At 31.5% G+C, this 19,635-nt stretch overlaps 1 protein-coding gene across 1 annotated transcript in view; it reads right to left on the bottom strand.

Annotated features, from left to right (window-relative positions):
* Positions 1–19,635, bottom strand: part of LOC140448876 (otoferlin-like) — a 576,219-nt gene that overhangs the window by 9,688 nt on the left and 546,896 nt on the right. Inside the window, exons 24-28 of the mRNA XM_072542001.1 lie at positions 19,175–19,309; positions 15,372–15,643; positions 10,850–11,020; positions 8,859–9,062; positions 7,750–8,031 (exon numbers count right to left, since the gene is read on the bottom strand). Coding sequence (XP_072398102.1) covers positions 7,750–8,031; positions 8,859–9,062; positions 10,850–11,020; positions 15,372–15,643; positions 19,175–19,309 — 1,064 coding nt within the window. The remainder of the gene's footprint in view (positions 1–7,749; positions 8,032–8,858; positions 9,063–10,849; positions 11,021–15,371; positions 15,644–19,174; positions 19,310–19,635) is intronic.

Raw genomic sequence — 19,635 nt, 5'->3', positions numbered from 1 at the left:
TTTACCACCTTCGAGACAAATTCTTGAGTATCGTATTTCAACAATATGGACTTTGTAGGATTTTACTGAGCTACTCTCGTAACCTTATGATTCTGTTTTTTAGATTTCCAGTATATTTTGAAAATCTCTTACTACAAACCGTAAAACGTGGAACATCAATTCCAGCAAAGAAAGAAGCGAATTGCAGCAGGCAGTAAAGTAATCACTGTGCAGCAAAGGCAGCTTACAAAACTCAAGTGATGAAGACCAGAACGATCAGATTCTCTACACGATAAGTCTGAAGATAGCGATTTGGTGGGTCACATTTTGTTAAAAGAAAAAGGCGACAAGGATGAACTATTTCTTGATCCCTTATCTGAATTTTCTGTAGGAGACAGGGTTTTGGTGGCTTTCAAAAGCCAAAGTCGGGACAGAAATGACATTTTATATAAAGACCACGTAATTTCTCTCACTGAAAGTGATACCAAAGTAAAGTTCCTGAGGAAAAAACAAAGTGCATTGTGTTTCCTCAGGTGGATGATATATCCCTTGTGATATTCTTGTCTATATGTTAGGAGTGGAATGCACAATTTTAATATTAAGTTTTTTTTGAGATATTCAACATAAATTAAGATAAATTGTAGAATTTTGCCATTAAATAAAATACTTTCTCATTTTGTTGTGAGTCATTCGACCGTTCTGAGGTTATTTTATTTTCAACATTATGAAATTTTTTTAGTTTCAGAACTGTGTACAGAAAAGCCTAGTAAATAAGTGTACTTACCCCGTAATGCAAGCTAGAAAAATATATAAAACTATGCCCGGGAGACACAGTTACCCCAGACTGACGGAGCAAGTGTGCCACTGCGACATGTAAGAGAAAAAAAAAATAGCAAACAATCGTGAAAAGCGACAGATTTGGGATTTTTGCTAAATAAAGCTCATTGTTAAAGTATTTTGTGCACGTATTATTATTAGATTTGGGAGAACTAACCCAGTTGAAGCATTGATACAATTATTAAAATCAAATACGAATAAAAGCGGAAGCACTTGCCCCACCAAGAATCCAGATTTTCAAACCTAGACTCTGTATTCTATACACAATGATGTTATTTTCGAGTTCTAAGCGATTTCTCACTTTCGTTTTAATAGGTCATTGATGAGGAACTTAACTTACATAAGCAAACGAAGCGAAAAACGAAACATTTCAGACCTTCGCTCACTTATTCTTGCATCCTTCTGGTTCAAAACCATATTTCAATAAATTTTTCTTTCATTTTGGTGGAATGTCAGCTTGTTGAACAGAATTGTTCAAAATAGATTCAGTATCCATGCAAACTTTCTCAAAATTTATCATAATATTATTATACTTGGCTGATTTTCACATGAATTCTTAAAGGCATTGTGATGAATCAAAATTATTTTTGTGCAATTAAAATCTGTCATAATTAATTTTTTTCTATAAATCTGTGACAATGAATATACTAACAAAACGGCCTAGCAATTCATTATTCAAAATATATTTAGGTGTTTGAGTAAATCATCAAGGAAAGCTAGCTTGAGAAGCCAAAGGGAATTTAAAAATAGATCTTTATATTTCGAATTATCATCTTTCAAATACAAAACATTCTGCTCCTAACTGAAAAACTCATTTTATGACTTTATCCCTTGAAAGCCATCTTACTTTCGTGTGGTAAAGAAGATCTACACATAAAAATATATGATGATTTCACAATTTTTTTAGAAAATGTGAGTTTGTTTTTTTTCATATTTTTCTTTGATGGAATTTACAACTTTAATGACATTTTTAAACCAAAATCCATTTCAGAAGGTAAATATTTTAAGGCTAGTGTTTCTTGATGTAAAAAATAATTATTTAGCACCTGGCATTACTTCTTGCAATTTTAAAATAAGACCAGATCGATGTCCTGTCATGGGTCTCGACCCATTGGTACATATAGCACTGTATTTCATCCAAACAATATGGTATTTATAAGTACTTTGCATTAAAGTTTCAAACAAACTCTTTCCGAGAGTATTGTCGTATTGGTTTCTGGAGAAGAACAAAATACAATATCTTCTGTGATACCATTTTTCCATTGTACCTTATAAATATTATAAACTGTAAATTCATCTATTTATAGATCGAAGTACATACAATTTATGATGTTTCCAATATTTTGTTCTCAAATATCTTCTGCCTTGTGAATTTTTTTTTTAATAATATTATTAGAAAGGGTTTAATTAATTTTTGGAGTCTCTTTTTCACCTATTTTTATTTCCACCCTTTTAACAGCTGTAGGTAGAATCAAATCTTCAGCAATTGTATGTGGTTTACTGGTTTTTGCAATACAATATGCAATTCTATAGCTTGCCGTTAATATTGTTCATTTGTAGTGGTTGATGATGAAAAGATCGCTTTTTGATTCTGAAGAGACCTTAGCTTTTCAAAGAATTCTACAGACTTCTCTTGTTTGTATGGCTGTTTACTATTTAAATGCAAAAGCAGTTTCGAAGGCTTCATACTTACACTTTTCCGTAAATAACGCACTGTGATTTATCCAAAAAACTGTAAAAATAACTGTTCCAGACCGTGACGCTTCTAACGATAATTTTAAAAATTTATGCATATCTAATAAAATAGTAAAGGTAAAGAAAAACGAATGTAATACAAATAACTTATGCACCGTTTTACTACAACAGGAAAACGTAATGTTTGTTGATTTATCACGTTTTCTGGCTTACATAAAATCAAATTTAGAATTCCAGAAAAATCTAGGCACTAATCTAACGCCCTCTCTGAGTTAAATACAGAAGAAAAACTTAAGAAGACATAAATTGTGTTACTTGCTCATAGAAGCCGCAAGTAAAACATTTTTCCCTATTAAAAAACTGTAGCAAATCGTAGATGGCGTAGTAGATCTTTCCTTGATTCGGCAATGTTATTAAATGGCGAATGAACTATGGTCAAAAGCGGCCTCCGATCTAAGATCTAAGAAAGTTTGGGAAACACTGGTCTAGATTAAAAATAACTAAAATAATAAATAATACCAATAGGCAAACCGTTTAATATTAATAGAAACGTTAGGCACCATAAATACATATCTTAGATAGCTGACTTTTAGTTCAGATGTAATAATAATTTTATATTCAATAAAAATAATAACCTCATTAAATAATGATGATATGAGTAGACTAAATTAAAAATGATTAATGACATATCATTCATGTATGAATTCTAGATGTAACATCAATTGAATTGTTAAGTAAAACTTCGGTACTTAACGGACAAAATTGTAGGTAATCATTGTAAACTGTCTGTGGTTTATTCTTACAGTTAGCTACTAAAAGAGTCACATTGTGTTAGAGTAACAAAATAAAACAAAGCATACAATCGACACAAATTAATATGCTGGCATATACGTATATGTATATATATATATATATATATATATATATATGTATATATATATATATATATATATATATATATATATATATATATATATATATCTGGACCTCAGAGCCAAACGGTATTAAGTCCTGTATTTTAAATTTTACAGGAGAACAATTTGAAGATTTTGAAAAATGGTATTTTTCGAACCAATTCCTATTGTAAATAGGAGTACACGGATTATTATTTTCCCAGTTATGTTTTTTAAAGATAAACAAAGCTGATAATAACTAACCTCTTACTTTAATTTATTTAAATAATTTTAAATTAATATTGGGACTTAATACTCTTTGGTTCTTACAATGGACTTAATATCTTGTGACTTAATACCATATTTTGTGACTTAATACTGTGTAGTTCGTAGTAATCTGTAGATACGATGGACTAGATACTATTATTAATTAAGAAACTCACAGTAGAACAATGCAAAGTACAAACAGCATTATATAAATTCCAATTAAATAATAAGACGCAAAAAGACACCAAAAATATTTATTTTTTAAAATAAATGAAATCAGACCTAAATGTTACAAAGGAATAATTACAACTAACTTAAAACAGAAAATTCATAATAAATATCATTGTATTTTTAGTTGTCCTCCTTGAGGTTACCATGTGGAAGATTTTTAAAGTATTCATGGAATCTTTTAGGCACCCATTGTAATAAGTTCTGCAAGTCGTTATATTTTTTGGTTGAAATAGGCTTAAGTGTGTCTCTTATTGGTTTCAAAATTAAATTGGCATGGAGAACAACTTCCTTAGAATTATCATTACATTTTCCTTTGCGTGATAGTCTTTTGGTTGCTCTATTGAAATCAACTTGTTCAAAATTCTCTTGATTAAAATTTGTTTTAAAATGTAAAACTCCAGGTGTTTCTGCTAAAAACTTCATATGAACAACTTTAGATATTAAAAAGTTTTGATTAGTTATCGTTTTTTTGTTATTTTGAAAATAAGATCTGGATTCTTCTGATAACTGGGTAAAGTTCTTAAAGTCCATGGTTTCCATTTCCGCTACCGCCAATTTATTGTCACAAAGTCTGAAAAGCTGTTGCCAATCCCACGGAGTTATTAACGAAAATTGACTGGAAGCCTTCTTCTGTCTTTCTATTCGTGCATGAATTCTATCCACCTCCATGTGAGTTTGTCCTCTTAAAAGGTACTTATGTTCAATGCATTTTATTGACGGTTTCAGCTTAAGAATCGAAAGATAGCACATAATCATCTGAATATTTCTATTTTGTGATGGACAGTTGTCACTCCAGATAACAATCCTTTCTACTGATTCTTTTACATTTCAATTAATGTATTTCAGAAGGCATGAAGCCATTTCATTTCCACCACGTCCGGCTATAGATTTATCCCAGGTGAAACAATATCCTAATTTCTCTATTGCATCGTATACAGTATAATTGAAAATCCATAGCTTTAGAGAATAGAAGCTCTAAGCATTCGTTAGTAGAGGAGTGGGTAAACATTTTTGTAAATCCACCGAAAGTATTTTGGTGTTCGCTTCGGTTTTAAAAGTCTCTTTATCCTGTCGCTTTAGTTTGTACCGATGATCTGCATCAAAAAGATGAGAGTCATAGTTAGTTTGTAATTCAAGGCGTTCTTCCAAGGATACCGAATCTTTGAGTTTGATAACATACCCATCACATGTGTCACATGTATCATTTCCTGGCTCTTTGAAGGCTAAATTAAATTCAGAATTGAAAATTTCATTATATAACCACTGCTTGGGAATATGTTCTTTAGGAATTTGACGTTCTACACAATCTTCATAGAAGCACCGATACATTATAGAAATATTGAGATGCTCCCTAAATACATCCTCTGGGATTTATTCCTGGAGTAATGTGATTCTATACACGGGAACTTCTGTATGTGCTCCCTGATAATGTTTCTTATGTTAGCGGATATTTTATTAGAGGGTTCATGTTTACCCCTTTGATCAGGCATTACAATTCCCCTAAATTGTCTTTTCGTTAATGCATTACGTACAGTAGTTTGTGAAATATTTAAGGTGTTAAAAAAATAAGTACGACACACACTTAGCCTCTTACCATTTACACTAAAAAAATACTTCAACGACGTAATTCTTTTTCCAACACGAGATCCCGTTCTAGCACGTACACGCTTAACTGGAACTTCTTCGATACAGCTAGCTATAAATTGTCTTTTTTGGTCAATTTCGATGGTACCATTCCAAAATTGTGAGTGAATTAGAGCACGACTCTCAACTGATATATTCTGTTTGCACTGCTTTCTACATTCATCACGACAAGGTGGTCTCATTTCATTTTTTCCAATAAGCTTATTGGTGGCTGACAGATACTCTTCACCAGCAACTTTCTTCTGCTTTCTAATGTTTTTCTTCCAATTGGTAGTATTTCTTTTTCTTTTCTTTCCTTTAGTGTCTCGTATTTCTACTTCTTTCTCTTGTTCTTCTAGTTCATTTGTATCACTGCTTTCATTAGGTAGATAAGATGGATCCTTAGCTTCAGTATAGACTTCTTTATGCAACACACTTGCACCTACTTCAGCTGCTCTATAGTAAGGTCTATCGTCATCATGTTGAACAATAATTTTTGAAGTTGTTTCGAATTCGTTATTTTAATCTTTTCACTGCTTTGAACAAAATGTTCTAGTGAATTTTCTGGTAGTTCACACCCGTCTATATTTTCTCTCAGAATTTCTTTGCTATTGGAAGAAGGCACATTATTTTTACTAAAAAATATGGTATTGTACACATCATTATTCAAAGCAATAATATCCTCTGTAGCATTGCCACATCCAGTTGCAAGAACTTTCAAATTTTCATGAGGGATGTCCTTCACGCTATTAGTGGTTGGATATATTTCCATAACGATCTCAGCTTCTTCGGCGTTAGCAGCAACAGCAACAAAAGCTAAAATTGAAAAAATAATAAAATTTGTTTTGATACACACATTTCATGTAATTTAATTACCGTTCTCCTCGGGCAAATGTGAGGTTATAACAGGTTTTTCAGATATTTCGTTGCACTGGGCTTGTGCTAGTGTAATTTGTAATATTTTTTGGCCTCTCGATGTCATCATATTGTCCATATACACTTATTAAATATTAAAACAGCGCCTTTATCACGTTTTTTCTGTTAACTGAACGAACAAAATAATGTGACTTAATATTATGACAACTGATGTACACTAAAACAACACAGTATTAAGTACAGTTAACTAACCTCACATCTGGACTTAATACATACATATTGGATATCATTTAGGGCCAAACAGTATCGAAAACCATTAATACTGTTTGGTTCTATTTAATAGAGGACTTAACATATATAATCTACAGCTATCTCGAAAAGGAAAACAAATTGGACTTAATACGCATTGCCATTGGATAGGGCGGAAAAAAATACTACAGGAACAATAATAACCTAAAAATAGGAAAAAAGTGGACTTAATACTGTTTGGCTCTGAGGTCCAGATATATATATATATATGTATATATATATGTATATATATATAAATAAATATATATATATATATATAATTATATATATATATATATATATATATATATATATATAATTATATATATATATATATATATATATATATATATATATATATATATATATATATATATATATATATATGCAGTGTGTTCCAACGAAAATTTGACCACCCCCAGAAACTCAGAAACCAAGAGTTTCTTCAAAATTTTAAAAAACACGAATCTTCATGCAAAATTTATGTCCCCAAATGTAACCCCCTACTGCCCCGCATCAACCACTCGTTTTTTTAGATAGCAAGTATGGTCGAGTGACACACTTTTCGAGTGCATCATTTGAAAGGTATTTTTTTTCTCTATACGACACTCTATTTTTTTTTTAATTTGGATTTAACTAATTTATTGGTTGAACACAGTAATAACAAAAAACATAAAATTTCATCAAATTAACCCATTAAATATTCGAAATGACCTTCTGTAATTTGGTGAAATTGTATGCTGTTCTTATTATTACTTATATTCAAACAATAAATTAGTTAAATCCAAAATTACCTTTAAAGTTATTATGTAAATTAAAAAAAAAAAAAATGTCGTGTAGCGAGAAAATTACCTTTCAAATGATGTGCCACTTGACCACACTTGCTATTTAAAAAAAAAACTGGAGGTTATTGTAATAAATAAATATGGAATAATTTATTAGCATTAGATTCTTGGCCTTTTTAAAAATCCCGCAGGGACATTCGAGAAAACTGATAAACGAAAATATACCATTCTGAAAAATTGATAAATACTTATTCTGTACTGTTCGATGAACTTACCCTTTAACATATATATCAGACATTTTTTCTCCAGTAAAAAAGGCATCGTCTTCTAGAACAACATCGTCTGTGTTCCAAATGATTACACGCAATTCATAACTTTTGGGTTTTCTTGGTGAAATATCTATTGGCGGTCCAGGAAGGGGCATATCCATGGGAAACATATCTACCCACATTTCTAATTTTCCTTGTTCTATTCCAGGTTTGTCTGGGTTATATAAGGGTCTCGTTTCAACATGTTCGGGTACCAAAGGGCATCCGATTTTTGGAAACTCGTACCACCTATAATAAAGTTAACGAATATTTATGAAAAAATAAAATAGATTGGTGATTGTAATTATACAAGTGGCCAATAGATAAAGACAATAATAATAACGTATCTACACAATCAAATTAAAATCTTTTCCATTCAGGTAACGAGAATCTTTATGTTATAATGGCGGAAGTAGAATTATTAAACGAATAAATGGTCTGTAACCAATCAGTTCTTGATAACAATCTTTTAAAAACTAGAGTGTATATAGTACGAAAGTAAAGGTGTCAAGAGTAAATATATAATGCTTGAGTCAACTCTACTTAGTAGGAGTTCATTTTTATTCTGAAAAACTAGGATAGTACGTAGTACATAATATTTTCATACGAATTAAATCCTCTTACTTCACTCATCCCGCTCTAATTCTACTGCATGTCAATGTTACGGATATGTGCGAAATGACACTTCAAAAGAGGTCAAAATAACTTAGAACATCGGCTTGCCAGGTACCAGCCTTAATCATATTCACAGCACGGATCACGATGTGCTTATGACTCTGTGGAAACACGTGCAAAATGCCAACTATCTATGACCACTTTTGTTTTTAACAATTTTGATTTTGTACAATGTTAAAAGTTTATTAAAGTCTTTTTCCATTTGCTTTCATTAAACAATGTTATTGATTGAATAATTTTCAAGTTTTTGTTAAAAAAGAAAAAGTAGTAATGTTCCTTATATATTTTTGTTGACAGGATAATAAATTCTACTAATTAATAAAATCAAATTAAATGCGAATAGAAGAACAAAATGAATTGTAACGAAAGTCCTTTCTAAAATATTCGAGAAATTTATTTACCTATGCAAAATAGCCAACGCCATGTGTTCCTCAGCGTCTTTCGTTTTATAAAAATCGATGTCATCATTTTGAATAAAAAATAATTGCTTTCCAACCTTAACTAAGCCATCAGCATATATGGGAGCATCAACTTTTGCATCTTTACACAACTTGGCCAAAATTTGAGTGGGTTTCATTGCATCTCTCCAAGCATTGTAACCTTCTCTGAAATTATATAAACATATTTCTTTATATTTTTGTTGCATAGCTTTTATTTAAATAATTATTAATTTATACTATGCGATAGGAGTATAACCCCAAGGAATCCAATTCTGGCAATTTTTCATTTATCATGTGGTTTGGATAATGTTTGTTAAATAAGGAAATATTTCTGGTCGTATGGAGTTGTTGAGAGTAATGACCAAAGTTTAACATATTATATCTCAGAAACAGATTGGTAATAAAGTTTAATAAAATAGCACTCAATAATTAAGTGCTATGATAATGTAAAAGCTCTGACCAAAAACCGGTTTGTACGAACAAGTCGTGTTGGAAAATAACAGAATATCAGGAAAACGTTTACACATTACATATCCAAATCTATAGATGATCTATATTGACTCTATATCTGATTTATCGAATGAAGATACCGAATTCTTGTGAAACGTAAGGTTTTTGGACAAAAATCATACGCATCTCAATGGTTAGGTATAAAAATACACAAACACATCAGCTATCTACATATTTGCAATATGTAATCAATAATATTGATATTATACTCGTAGTATGGTGGCACCTTAGGTGTGACTGTGTATGGACTTGTTATAATTTTTGTCCGTAATAACTTTTATTTTCGCGACATACATCAGAAAATACTTCAAAATTTTCAATACAGGACATTACGAAATAGACGAGGCAATGAAGCAGTAAAAATCCCAAAACCTAACAATTTTTTTGCAGTTGGATGAATCTTAATGAAACTTGTTGCATTCGATTCGTAAGAATGTCGAAAAATTTTGTGAACAAAAACGATGATGTGGAAATGAAAATTGCATTATTGAACAAGGAACATTCATTTTCCAAAGTGCATTTCGAAGTGATTAAAAATGATAAATTTGTAATTCGGAAATGAGTTCAATATCACTACTCGAAGATTTTTGTGGTCATTGAACACGAATATCATGACGGCGATGGTATCCGATGCACCTGGTGCACCTGGGCTTCGTTTCCTGGAGTTTTGTCGAAACTAGACACAAAATCATTGGGGATGAAAAATTTTTTGGGCAAATATTTTTATTCCTACACAAAAATATATTTAACTAAGAGGAGAATCCTTTTAGAATTAGATCTCTATCATTTTTTACAAAAAAGTTCCGTCATGGCAAAATTTAGAGAAATTTACGAAACCTTAATAAACAATTAAATGTATTTTGAAAAGGCATTGACTGATCTGATCTTACAAGGTCTAATTCGATTTGCAATTAAAATAGCTACAATATAGTGCTTTTTACATAAAAAAATAATTTTTACGAAAGGTATTTCAAAAATTTTAAACGGCTAAAAGTTGACATCTTTGGACCTTCAATCGTCGCGTAAACTATTGAGTCAAATTTAATTTAGCACAGCTCAATTTAAAGCTTTTTTTATTTACCCACTTTCATTATATTGTGCTCATTTTACACTAAAATATCTATTTGATACAATAAAAATAATAATAAAATACCGTTTTTGCACCTTAAAAGTACCATACAAAAATTATAACCAAAAATTTGGAGTTAACTCCAAATTGTACGCACTTAAAGGTTACTCCAGGCATTGCCTTTCATAACGCAGTGTTGATTTCAAAAATTTACTAATAAAATTAATGTACGTTTTTTTTTCTCTACAGCTTGGCTATAATATTTCATATTAATACTTACATGATGTTGTGAATAAAAGGCAGATTGTAATAACATGAGGATCTTAAGTAAAAAATATAAATTGGCGTTTCAAAATATTCATTAAATACTTACTCTTCATATACTTCTGGTAATCCACAACTGGCTCTGTATCTGCTATAAAACCGATTTTCTAAATCAATTTTTGTCTCTCCGACCATATCATCTGAGCCAACCAAATCCCAATCATAGATCTGAACTATCAGTAGAGAATCTTGTGGAAAAGTGGCTTCTATTTCGAAACATCTAAAATATTACATAAATGTATGTATTACAACTAATTTATGCATTGCAAGTATAAGCACCCAAGCAGCGTTGCTGTGGGCTGTGTACATAAATAGCAATTTCTGATCGTTGAAAATGTTTTTTAAATAATTATATTTACAAAAAATAAATATTATGTCACAAGTGAAATTGTATTTATCGTTTAGTGGCAACTCAACAAAATATATCAAGGCACTAGATGTTGCATTAAAGATAATATAAAGTTATATTACTAGTTATTATCTACTAAGACACTGTATTTTTTGTTTTTTATTCTAATTCTTATAATTATTCTAGTAATTTCGCCGCTCAGCTGAAAAACCTGTTTGCCAACCTGAATTTTCGAGAGGGGGTCGCCGTCCGAATTCGAAGGAATTCTCGATTAACTGTATTTTATATTTAAGGAAGAAATTTTGTTGAAAACAGTTAGTTCTAGTTCTAGTTTTGAATATCGAGTTTAAATTGTAAGCCGAAAATAAATATAAATAAATATTGTGAAATAAATTAGTGAATATCGTAATAAAGACTTTAATAAAGTAAGTGTTATAAATGTAGAACCTTTGATAATAAATGAAGACAATAAATTAGATGAATAAAAATACTACAGTGGTGTCCAGAAGTGAATATATAAAATAAATTGTGAAAAAGACTACGATTTATGAGCTCACAGTTACGAATTTAAGAAGACATCTCAAGGATAGAGAATTAGTTTCTACTGGAAAAAAGGCTGAGTTAGTCCAACGACTAAAGAAAGCTTTGGAGGAAGAGGGTTTAGACCTGGAAACTTCTATATTTGAAGATGCTGTCATCTCGTCGATTTCGAAATTAGAGAACAAAGTTTCTGATGATATTTCGAAAGTTTCTTCTGATGTAGCTAAAGTTTATGATGATGTGGCCAAAGTTTATGGTGAGGTGGCCAAAGTTTTTGGTGACATCGCATCATTAGAGAACAAAGTTTTCGGCGACATCGCTTCTTTAGAAGACAAAGTTTCTAACGAGATTTTTTCTCTAGAAAGCAAAGTTTCTGCTAACATCTCTTTGGAAATCTCTAAAGTCACTTCAGAGATGTCTGCCCTCGACGATAGAATGTCTTCGTTAAAAAACCAAGTTGCTGCCAATATGTTGGCATTCGAAGAAAAGATGAAAGAGATGGAAAGGAAGATGGAGGAAATAGGGACAGCAGAGAAAAAAACAATCCGATTACAGTAGAGACAAATAAGATGAGACGAAATGTAAGTTGGAAATACGGCCGAAATTTGAAGAAAATGGAGGTTCTGTTTATGTGAAACTTGCAACTTTCGATGTAAAATCGTCATGGAACAACTACATGAAACAGTTCGAATCAGCTGCAAGAGCGAATGGATGGTCTGAAAAAGCAAAGGCTGTAAACCTGACTATCGCTCTTCGAGGAGATGCCTTAGATGTGCTTCAGACCATAGCCGTAGAGGAGACGGATGATTTCGAACAACTGAAGAAGAGATTAAATATGCGATATGGCCACGAACATTTGGAGCATGTATATCAGTCACAGCTTAAAAATCGAAGACAGAAGAAAGATGAGGCTCTTTAAGAATATGAGGTAGATATTGCCAGATTAGTACGATATGCTTATCCAACAGCTCCCGAAGACATGATGGAAAAATTGGCCGTTCCAACATTTATTGATGGTCTTCGTGATCATGAAATGCAGAGAACACTGCGATTAGCTCGTCATAAGACGCTGGTTGATGTCTTATCCGCCTCCCTCGAATACGTGTCAGCTACGCAGGCCTCTGGCGGTTACAGTAAAGTTAGGACTGTAAAAGAGGAAGGAGATGAAGATAAACTTGACCAGCTCGTTAATATGATGAAAAGTATGACATACAAGAAAACGAAGACCATAAAATCAAGAAACTCACAATCAAGAAAACTAGAACGAGTCAGCCTTAGGGGGGCAGGTTCGACCCGGAACTTTTCCAAAGACCCTCTCATACTAATAGCTTCTTTAAAATGTCGTGAAGATAGTGTATATGTAGATGGAGAAATAAATGGTAAAAGGCATACGTTGTTGGTGGACACCGGAGCGACCAGAACCATTATACGCCCGACAGTTATAAACAGCCGTAAGAAACTGTTACCAACGAGGTTGCGACTTCGGACCGCTACAGGTGAAAATGCCAACATTCATGGAAAAATCCAGGTACAATTGGAAATTGAAGCAGAAAAGTTCGTTCATACTGTTATAGTTGCTGACATCGAAGAGGATGTTATATTAGGAACGGACATAATGAATATGCATGGATTCCAATTGGATTTTAAGAATAAGGTAATTAAAGTAGGCAACGAGAAGAAATTTCTTCATTCACATGATGACAACACCGTGCAAGCAGCCATTAAAGAAAATACAGTGAACGAAGGGACACCTGTTATGATGGAGCCTTGGAACCATGACGATGAGGTTGACCGTGGAATCATAATTGGAAAGGAATTGGTGACTTCGGCTAAAGAAATTCCTGTGAGACTTATCAATGTCAATGACTACCCAGTGACCATCAAGAAAGAGACAAAAGTAGGCACTTGTGTATCTGTGACATCCATAATCCGTCAGGCGACAACATCATATAACTCCAATGACAAATTCGACCAAATGGTTGCAGTTGTGGGACAGTCTCTAAATCAGATGGAGAAAAGGGAATTTCTTCGGCAGTATCGTGATATTTTCGTATCGAAAGGGGGGCAATGTTACGAAAGGACTAAATCTTTCCTTAAAACTAATTATAAAACTAATTATAAAATTATAAAACTAATTATAAAACTTAAAAAAAATCTTAACATTTACTAATGAAAAAATAAGCTTTAGAGTAAAAATTAAAAGCCACAGCGTATACTATTTCTTTAGCTTTTTATGGATGGGATACATTTTTAAAAGCTTTACAAATAAAAATGTATTGGTTTTTAGTTTAAAAGAATCATTTAAGATAAAAAGATTAAAAAAATTAACAAAGCAGTAAATAAATAAAGAGACAAATAAAAAATACATATGAATACTATTTAAAAGAAAAAATAAGGGAAAAAGAAACTTTTATTGATGAATAGTAGAAGAACTTATGTGACACAATAACATGTGTCAAAAATACATGTATATACCTACAAAGATTTAAGAAACTTAATGATAAAGGTAATGTAGGTTTAATAAAATATAAACAGAAAAATAATAAGTAAAAATTATAAAGAAATCTATGATAAAGCAAAAAACTGTATTCTGCACGTCTGTGAACCGAATTTCAGAAAACCGGCACACCTATAGAGTGAAAAGAACAAAGAGGAGTAAATATTTAATATTTTCAAATTAACTTTCTTTTAAACATAATAAAATGTCGCTTTTTATATTTAGGTTTGGTAGATCTATATATAAAAGAAAAAAAATATGATGTTAAATATTATGAACAATTATGCTTCCAAAAATTAATTGATATTTAAGACTACTAGACTTAATAATATGTGATGGAGGAAAGATGTGGTAGCAGAAAAAAAAAATGAAAAAGGTTAGGTTAGAAAAAGGATAAGATTAAAAAAGGTTACAAATTACAGCGAAGTAAACTTCTCGATAGCATATACAAAATGTACATAAGATTTATAAATAATCGGATAAGAAATATCGCAAAAGTTCTGAAAATTTAATGGAGACTTACATTTCTTTCGTAGACTAAGAAAAGTCATATGATAACACTAAAAGAAATGCTCTGAGGATCGTTATCGAAAAGAGGCGCTACCCAAGACATCATATAAATACAATTAGGTGCTTCTACCTTAACACCAAAATAAGAATAGATCTTAATTAAATCTTTTCAATATACATGTAGGCAACATAATGCGGGAATAGAAAACAAAATATGAGCACGGAAATTTATCTTGATAAAGAGATCATCTTCAATTATCTCTTATGCGGACAACTTGATATTAATTGCTGAAACAAGATAAACTATAAAAAGGAATATTCCAGCTTACAAACAAGATAGAAATAATAGTTTTTAATGCATTAAATTTTAATGTTTTAAACAAACAAGAAATTTTATGTACTTAAGAAGGGTGTTATGACATATCATTAAAGTAACACTTTTAAACAAAAATCAGCACAAGGTTAAGAAACAAAAGAAAAAATATATACGGTACACAAATAGTCTACATAAACACATTCAAAACATGGATAAAAGAAGACTCCCGCTAAAAGTTTTTAAACATTGATATCCAGAAAGAAGAAGCGTAGAATGCCAAAAAAAACGACGATGAGTTCTGTAACATGCATTGTTTAATATATGAAAAAAAAAAGAAGAAGTAGAAAGATAGTACTTACTTTCCAAAAACAGGATTTAACTGCTTCGAAATATAGTTTTCCTTATCACTTATTCTCTTAGATCCTAGTTGTAGCACAACATACGGATCTGCTTTGCCATTTAAATCCATTGGATGTAGATCGTTAGCTTTCACTATATACACTCGTACTAATACGCGTATCGGATCGTTAGAAGGCAATCCTTGGAACAGTCCAAATTGGGGATCAAATCCCATTATCGTTTTGTCTTCTATATCTTTGGGCAAAGGCCATTTATAGACTTTTATAGCCCCCTAAAATAACGAATGAGTTGCTATGAACAAATTTCAATATTTCGTTAATTTTATTACATCTTTAAAAGTTTCAAAAGGTGAGTACTTTATTACGAGTATTAATCTCGATAATGGTAGAAAATAAAAAATAAAGAGTTAATATTAATAAATCAGTTAAAAATAATGGATATTACAAGTAGTGCAGTCGTCAGAGATTTATCTCTAAAAATGAGAAGAACAAGCTGACTTTTGCTGGGAATGTCAATTTTGAGACCTCAAAAAAGATGCAAAAAGTTTCCCACTGCTACCCCCGAGCTTCTCCTTAAAACCCCATGGATTGGAAATCCATGGAAAACACGGATTTACCAAGAGGCTATAGGTAGTAAAATGTTTCAAATAAGAATTATAGCTGAAATAATTTTGAACAAAAATATCAAGACGGTAAAATTTTGATATCTTTTAATCAGAGTGTCCTATCGACAAAAATCAAAATGCTTTTTAAAGTCGAGAAGTATAGCTTTTGTATGCAGTTTTTTCATTTTGCCAGAAATCTGTTCAGTTTCTATAAAGCTGTTAAATAAATATAGGTTGCCGCATATTTGGTTGTACCTGGCAATTTGGATTTCATGACCTAAGTATTTATATTTATGAATTATTCCTATTTAGTTGTAGTCGATTTTTGGATTTCACTTGATACCAGACTTGTCATGTATGTATCTTTCCAAGATTTATGTTTAAACCAACTTCAATACAGACGGCATTTAACTCAGTAAGCATAGTTCCAATCTCTTTAAGTCCAATGTACCTCTTTCAATACCCACTCCAATTTTTTGAAAGCATATTCCAGAACTGCCGTAAAGAGTTTGGGAGATAACGTGTATCCTTGTCTGATTTCCCTTTTGATTTTTATACAGTTTGTATCTTTGTGTAGTCTTACGGTCGTGGATGCATTATTGTATATATTTGCGATCAATTTAGAGTACCGATAGTTGTTAGTTGCTTATAATGGTTTTGTCGATTTCTGTATAAGTCTGTATACAATTCTTGTACTATCCTTAGTAATTGATCTCTGTTGGTAATGTATTTTCATCTGTATCTTTTAATTCCAAGAATATGTAAAATCGGGGTTACAAGTCAGCATGAAGAAAACGGAATATTTAGTTACCAATTCAGATGCAAGGTTTGAAGTGTTGTTAGACGAGGACGTGGAAATCAAATAAGTGGAAAAATTTAAATATTTAGGTGCACTCATTGATAAGAAAGGCTTGGGAGAAACCGAAAATAAACACCGAATTAATCAGGGACGTAAATTGTAGGATGTCTGAAATCCTTATGGTGGGATCGCAACATTTCCAAAAGGAACAAAAAAAGAATAGGGCAAACCATGGTTGAATCAGTTGTTTGCTATGGCTCTGAAGTATGGACAATTAATGAATTAATGCAGACCTGAAGAGAAGATTGTTGGCAGTTGAAATGTATTATTTGAGAAGAAGTGCCAGAACATCAAGGCTAAAAAGGAAGACTAACGAATCTATAAGAAATAGCATGAATGTACAGAAAAGATCATTGACAGAATAGAAAGAAGAGGTTTAAAATGGTTTGGACACCTATTGAGAATGCCCGACGAACGTTGGCCCCAAAAACTTCACAGATTGAAGCCCCTGGAAGAAGAAAAAGAGGTAGACCTAAACGCTCATGAAATGAAGGAATTAGAAGAGCGATGGAATTGAGAGGTTTGGAGAAGGTGCATGCCTTGGACCGGGAGGATTGGCGGAGGAAAACGAGAATACGGCGAAAGCCGTATATATATATATATATATATATATATATATATATATATATATATATATATATATCTTTTAACGCCATTATTTTTTTTGCCATTTGTCAATTTTCTTCTCTTAGAACTTAGAGACTCTTCACTTTCACATATATTTCTAATGTATCCTAATATATATGTTTTGTTGTAACATAAATTATAATTGACTTGGTGTTTCTCGTTGGATGGACCCAGGTATACTTATGTATATTTTTTATGATGGTAGAGTACATTTATGACTTTCAGAGAGTGCTGTTCGCAGAATTGGATTAAGTGGTATATGTCCAAGCATTAAAATCTCCCAACAGTACACTTTATTTGCGGAGATTTATGTTTTCAATCAGTTCTTTTACTTATCTCTCTAATTTCATGATGTTCTTTGCTTTTATTATTTTTTTCCTCTATTCCATTAATTATGTTTGGGGACTTATTCTTTCGTTTACATGATTTCTTGGGAAGTGTATCTTCTGCCTTTCCTCTATAGCTTCTATTATAATGTTATTTAAGGTAATGACATTTGGGTCTGTCTTCTAATGCTTTCGAGGGTGCTGTTGACGTGTTCTTCAAATGCATTTATATTATTAGGCTATGTCCGGGTAGGTATAGACTTCTTTTTGATCATGCGGTATCTCTCTTTCCCAAGATCTATTTCTATCGATGCTTTTACCATTCTGTTTTCGCCACGTGTTGAAAACTGGTTCAGGACTGTAACATCTTTTAAGATTTGCCTCTTGTCGGTGATCATAAAATCGATCTCTTTCGTAGTTTTTCCATTCGGGCCTTGCCACGTCCATCTCCAATGATCTTTTTTGTAGAAGAAGCTGTCTATTTGGAATAGATTTGAGATTTTTTTCCAACAGGAAACTAAGTAGGTAAAGTTTCACTGCGCTCGTTCCCATTTTCCAGACCAAATTTGCCAATGATATTTTTGTCCCATCTGCCTTCTACCCGTTTTACCATTGAGTCACCACACATTATGATAAAGTGTGCTTTTGTATCCTTTAGTTGTTATCATTTATACTTGATTAAACTAGTAGATTTTTAAACAATATCTTTCTCTTAATTTTATGGTTAAAGAAGGTTCTCTTGTAGAGAAACCTTTTACTGATATTAATATGCTGTTTTCGTGTTTTCTAAGTACGAAGAAACCAACGTCTTCCGTTGAGCGCATCTATAGTTTAGCGTCGAAGAATTCTTCTCTTCCCGTCGGTCGTCGGGAATTCTCTTCTGGAATTAATAATAATTTATGAGTTATGTCAATCAATTTTTTATTATTTGAAATCATATATTTTATTTTATATTTACCACTTCAATTAATCAACCAGCTATACTGATATTTTTTACATAAACATACCGTTCGTCGATGCACTATTGCTGCATAACGTACATGCAAAGATATATAAACTGATTAAAGATGTAGAATGAGGTCCTGTTTTTTTAATACAGGGTAAAGTTAGTAGAACAAGAAAACATCAAGCAATAGAACAAAAATTACCAATAGATGTCCTGTCCACAAAACAGTTTATTAAAAAATATATACAATATTTTTTTTAAAACTTAGCACTCAAAACAAAGGTGACAATTTTATGTTCAATTGCATTATTTTGTAGAACATAACATATTTACTTAATATGTTTTGGTTAAAGGGAATATATCATTATTTGTGTTAATTCTTTACTTTCGTGAATTCAAGTTAAAAAACAGTATTCTCCCTATTACTAATTATTTTTTACCTTAAAATAACCTACAACTCTGCTGTCATCTTCAGCATCTTCTCCAGTTTTCTTTCCTCGATATAGTTCAAACGTATGCAACCATTCTTTAAATTCGTTAAATTCTGGCCTGCTTTCCAATTCAGTAGGAAAAATCTAAAACAAAATAAGAAATTATCCCTAAAATTACAGATTTGTTGCACTTTATAAAATCTAGTTAATTAAGATTGCAGTATTTTACAACATTCAATCTAACATTATTAAGAGTACGTTCATAAAATGTAAAAACTATTTTGTCTTACAAGTTCACCACTCACGAAGGTAAAGTAGGTAGAGTAATATATTATCGACATTTTTTAAATTAAAACTGGTTGATTGCTAAAATTTTCATTAAAGGCACGTTCTTATAAGTCAAGTTTAGTCAACCAATTTTAGTTGATCAACAAAAGTTGAATATAATGAATTCATTTTTGTTCACATTA

This window comes from Diabrotica undecimpunctata, chromosome 8, assembly GCF_040954645.1.
Source record: "Diabrotica undecimpunctata isolate CICGRU chromosome 8, icDiaUnde3, whole genome shotgun sequence".
In the NCBI taxonomy this organism is placed as follows: domain Eukaryota; kingdom Metazoa; phylum Arthropoda; class Insecta; order Coleoptera; family Chrysomelidae; genus Diabrotica; species Diabrotica undecimpunctata.
This window is presented reverse-complemented; position numbering and strand designations above follow the sequence as displayed.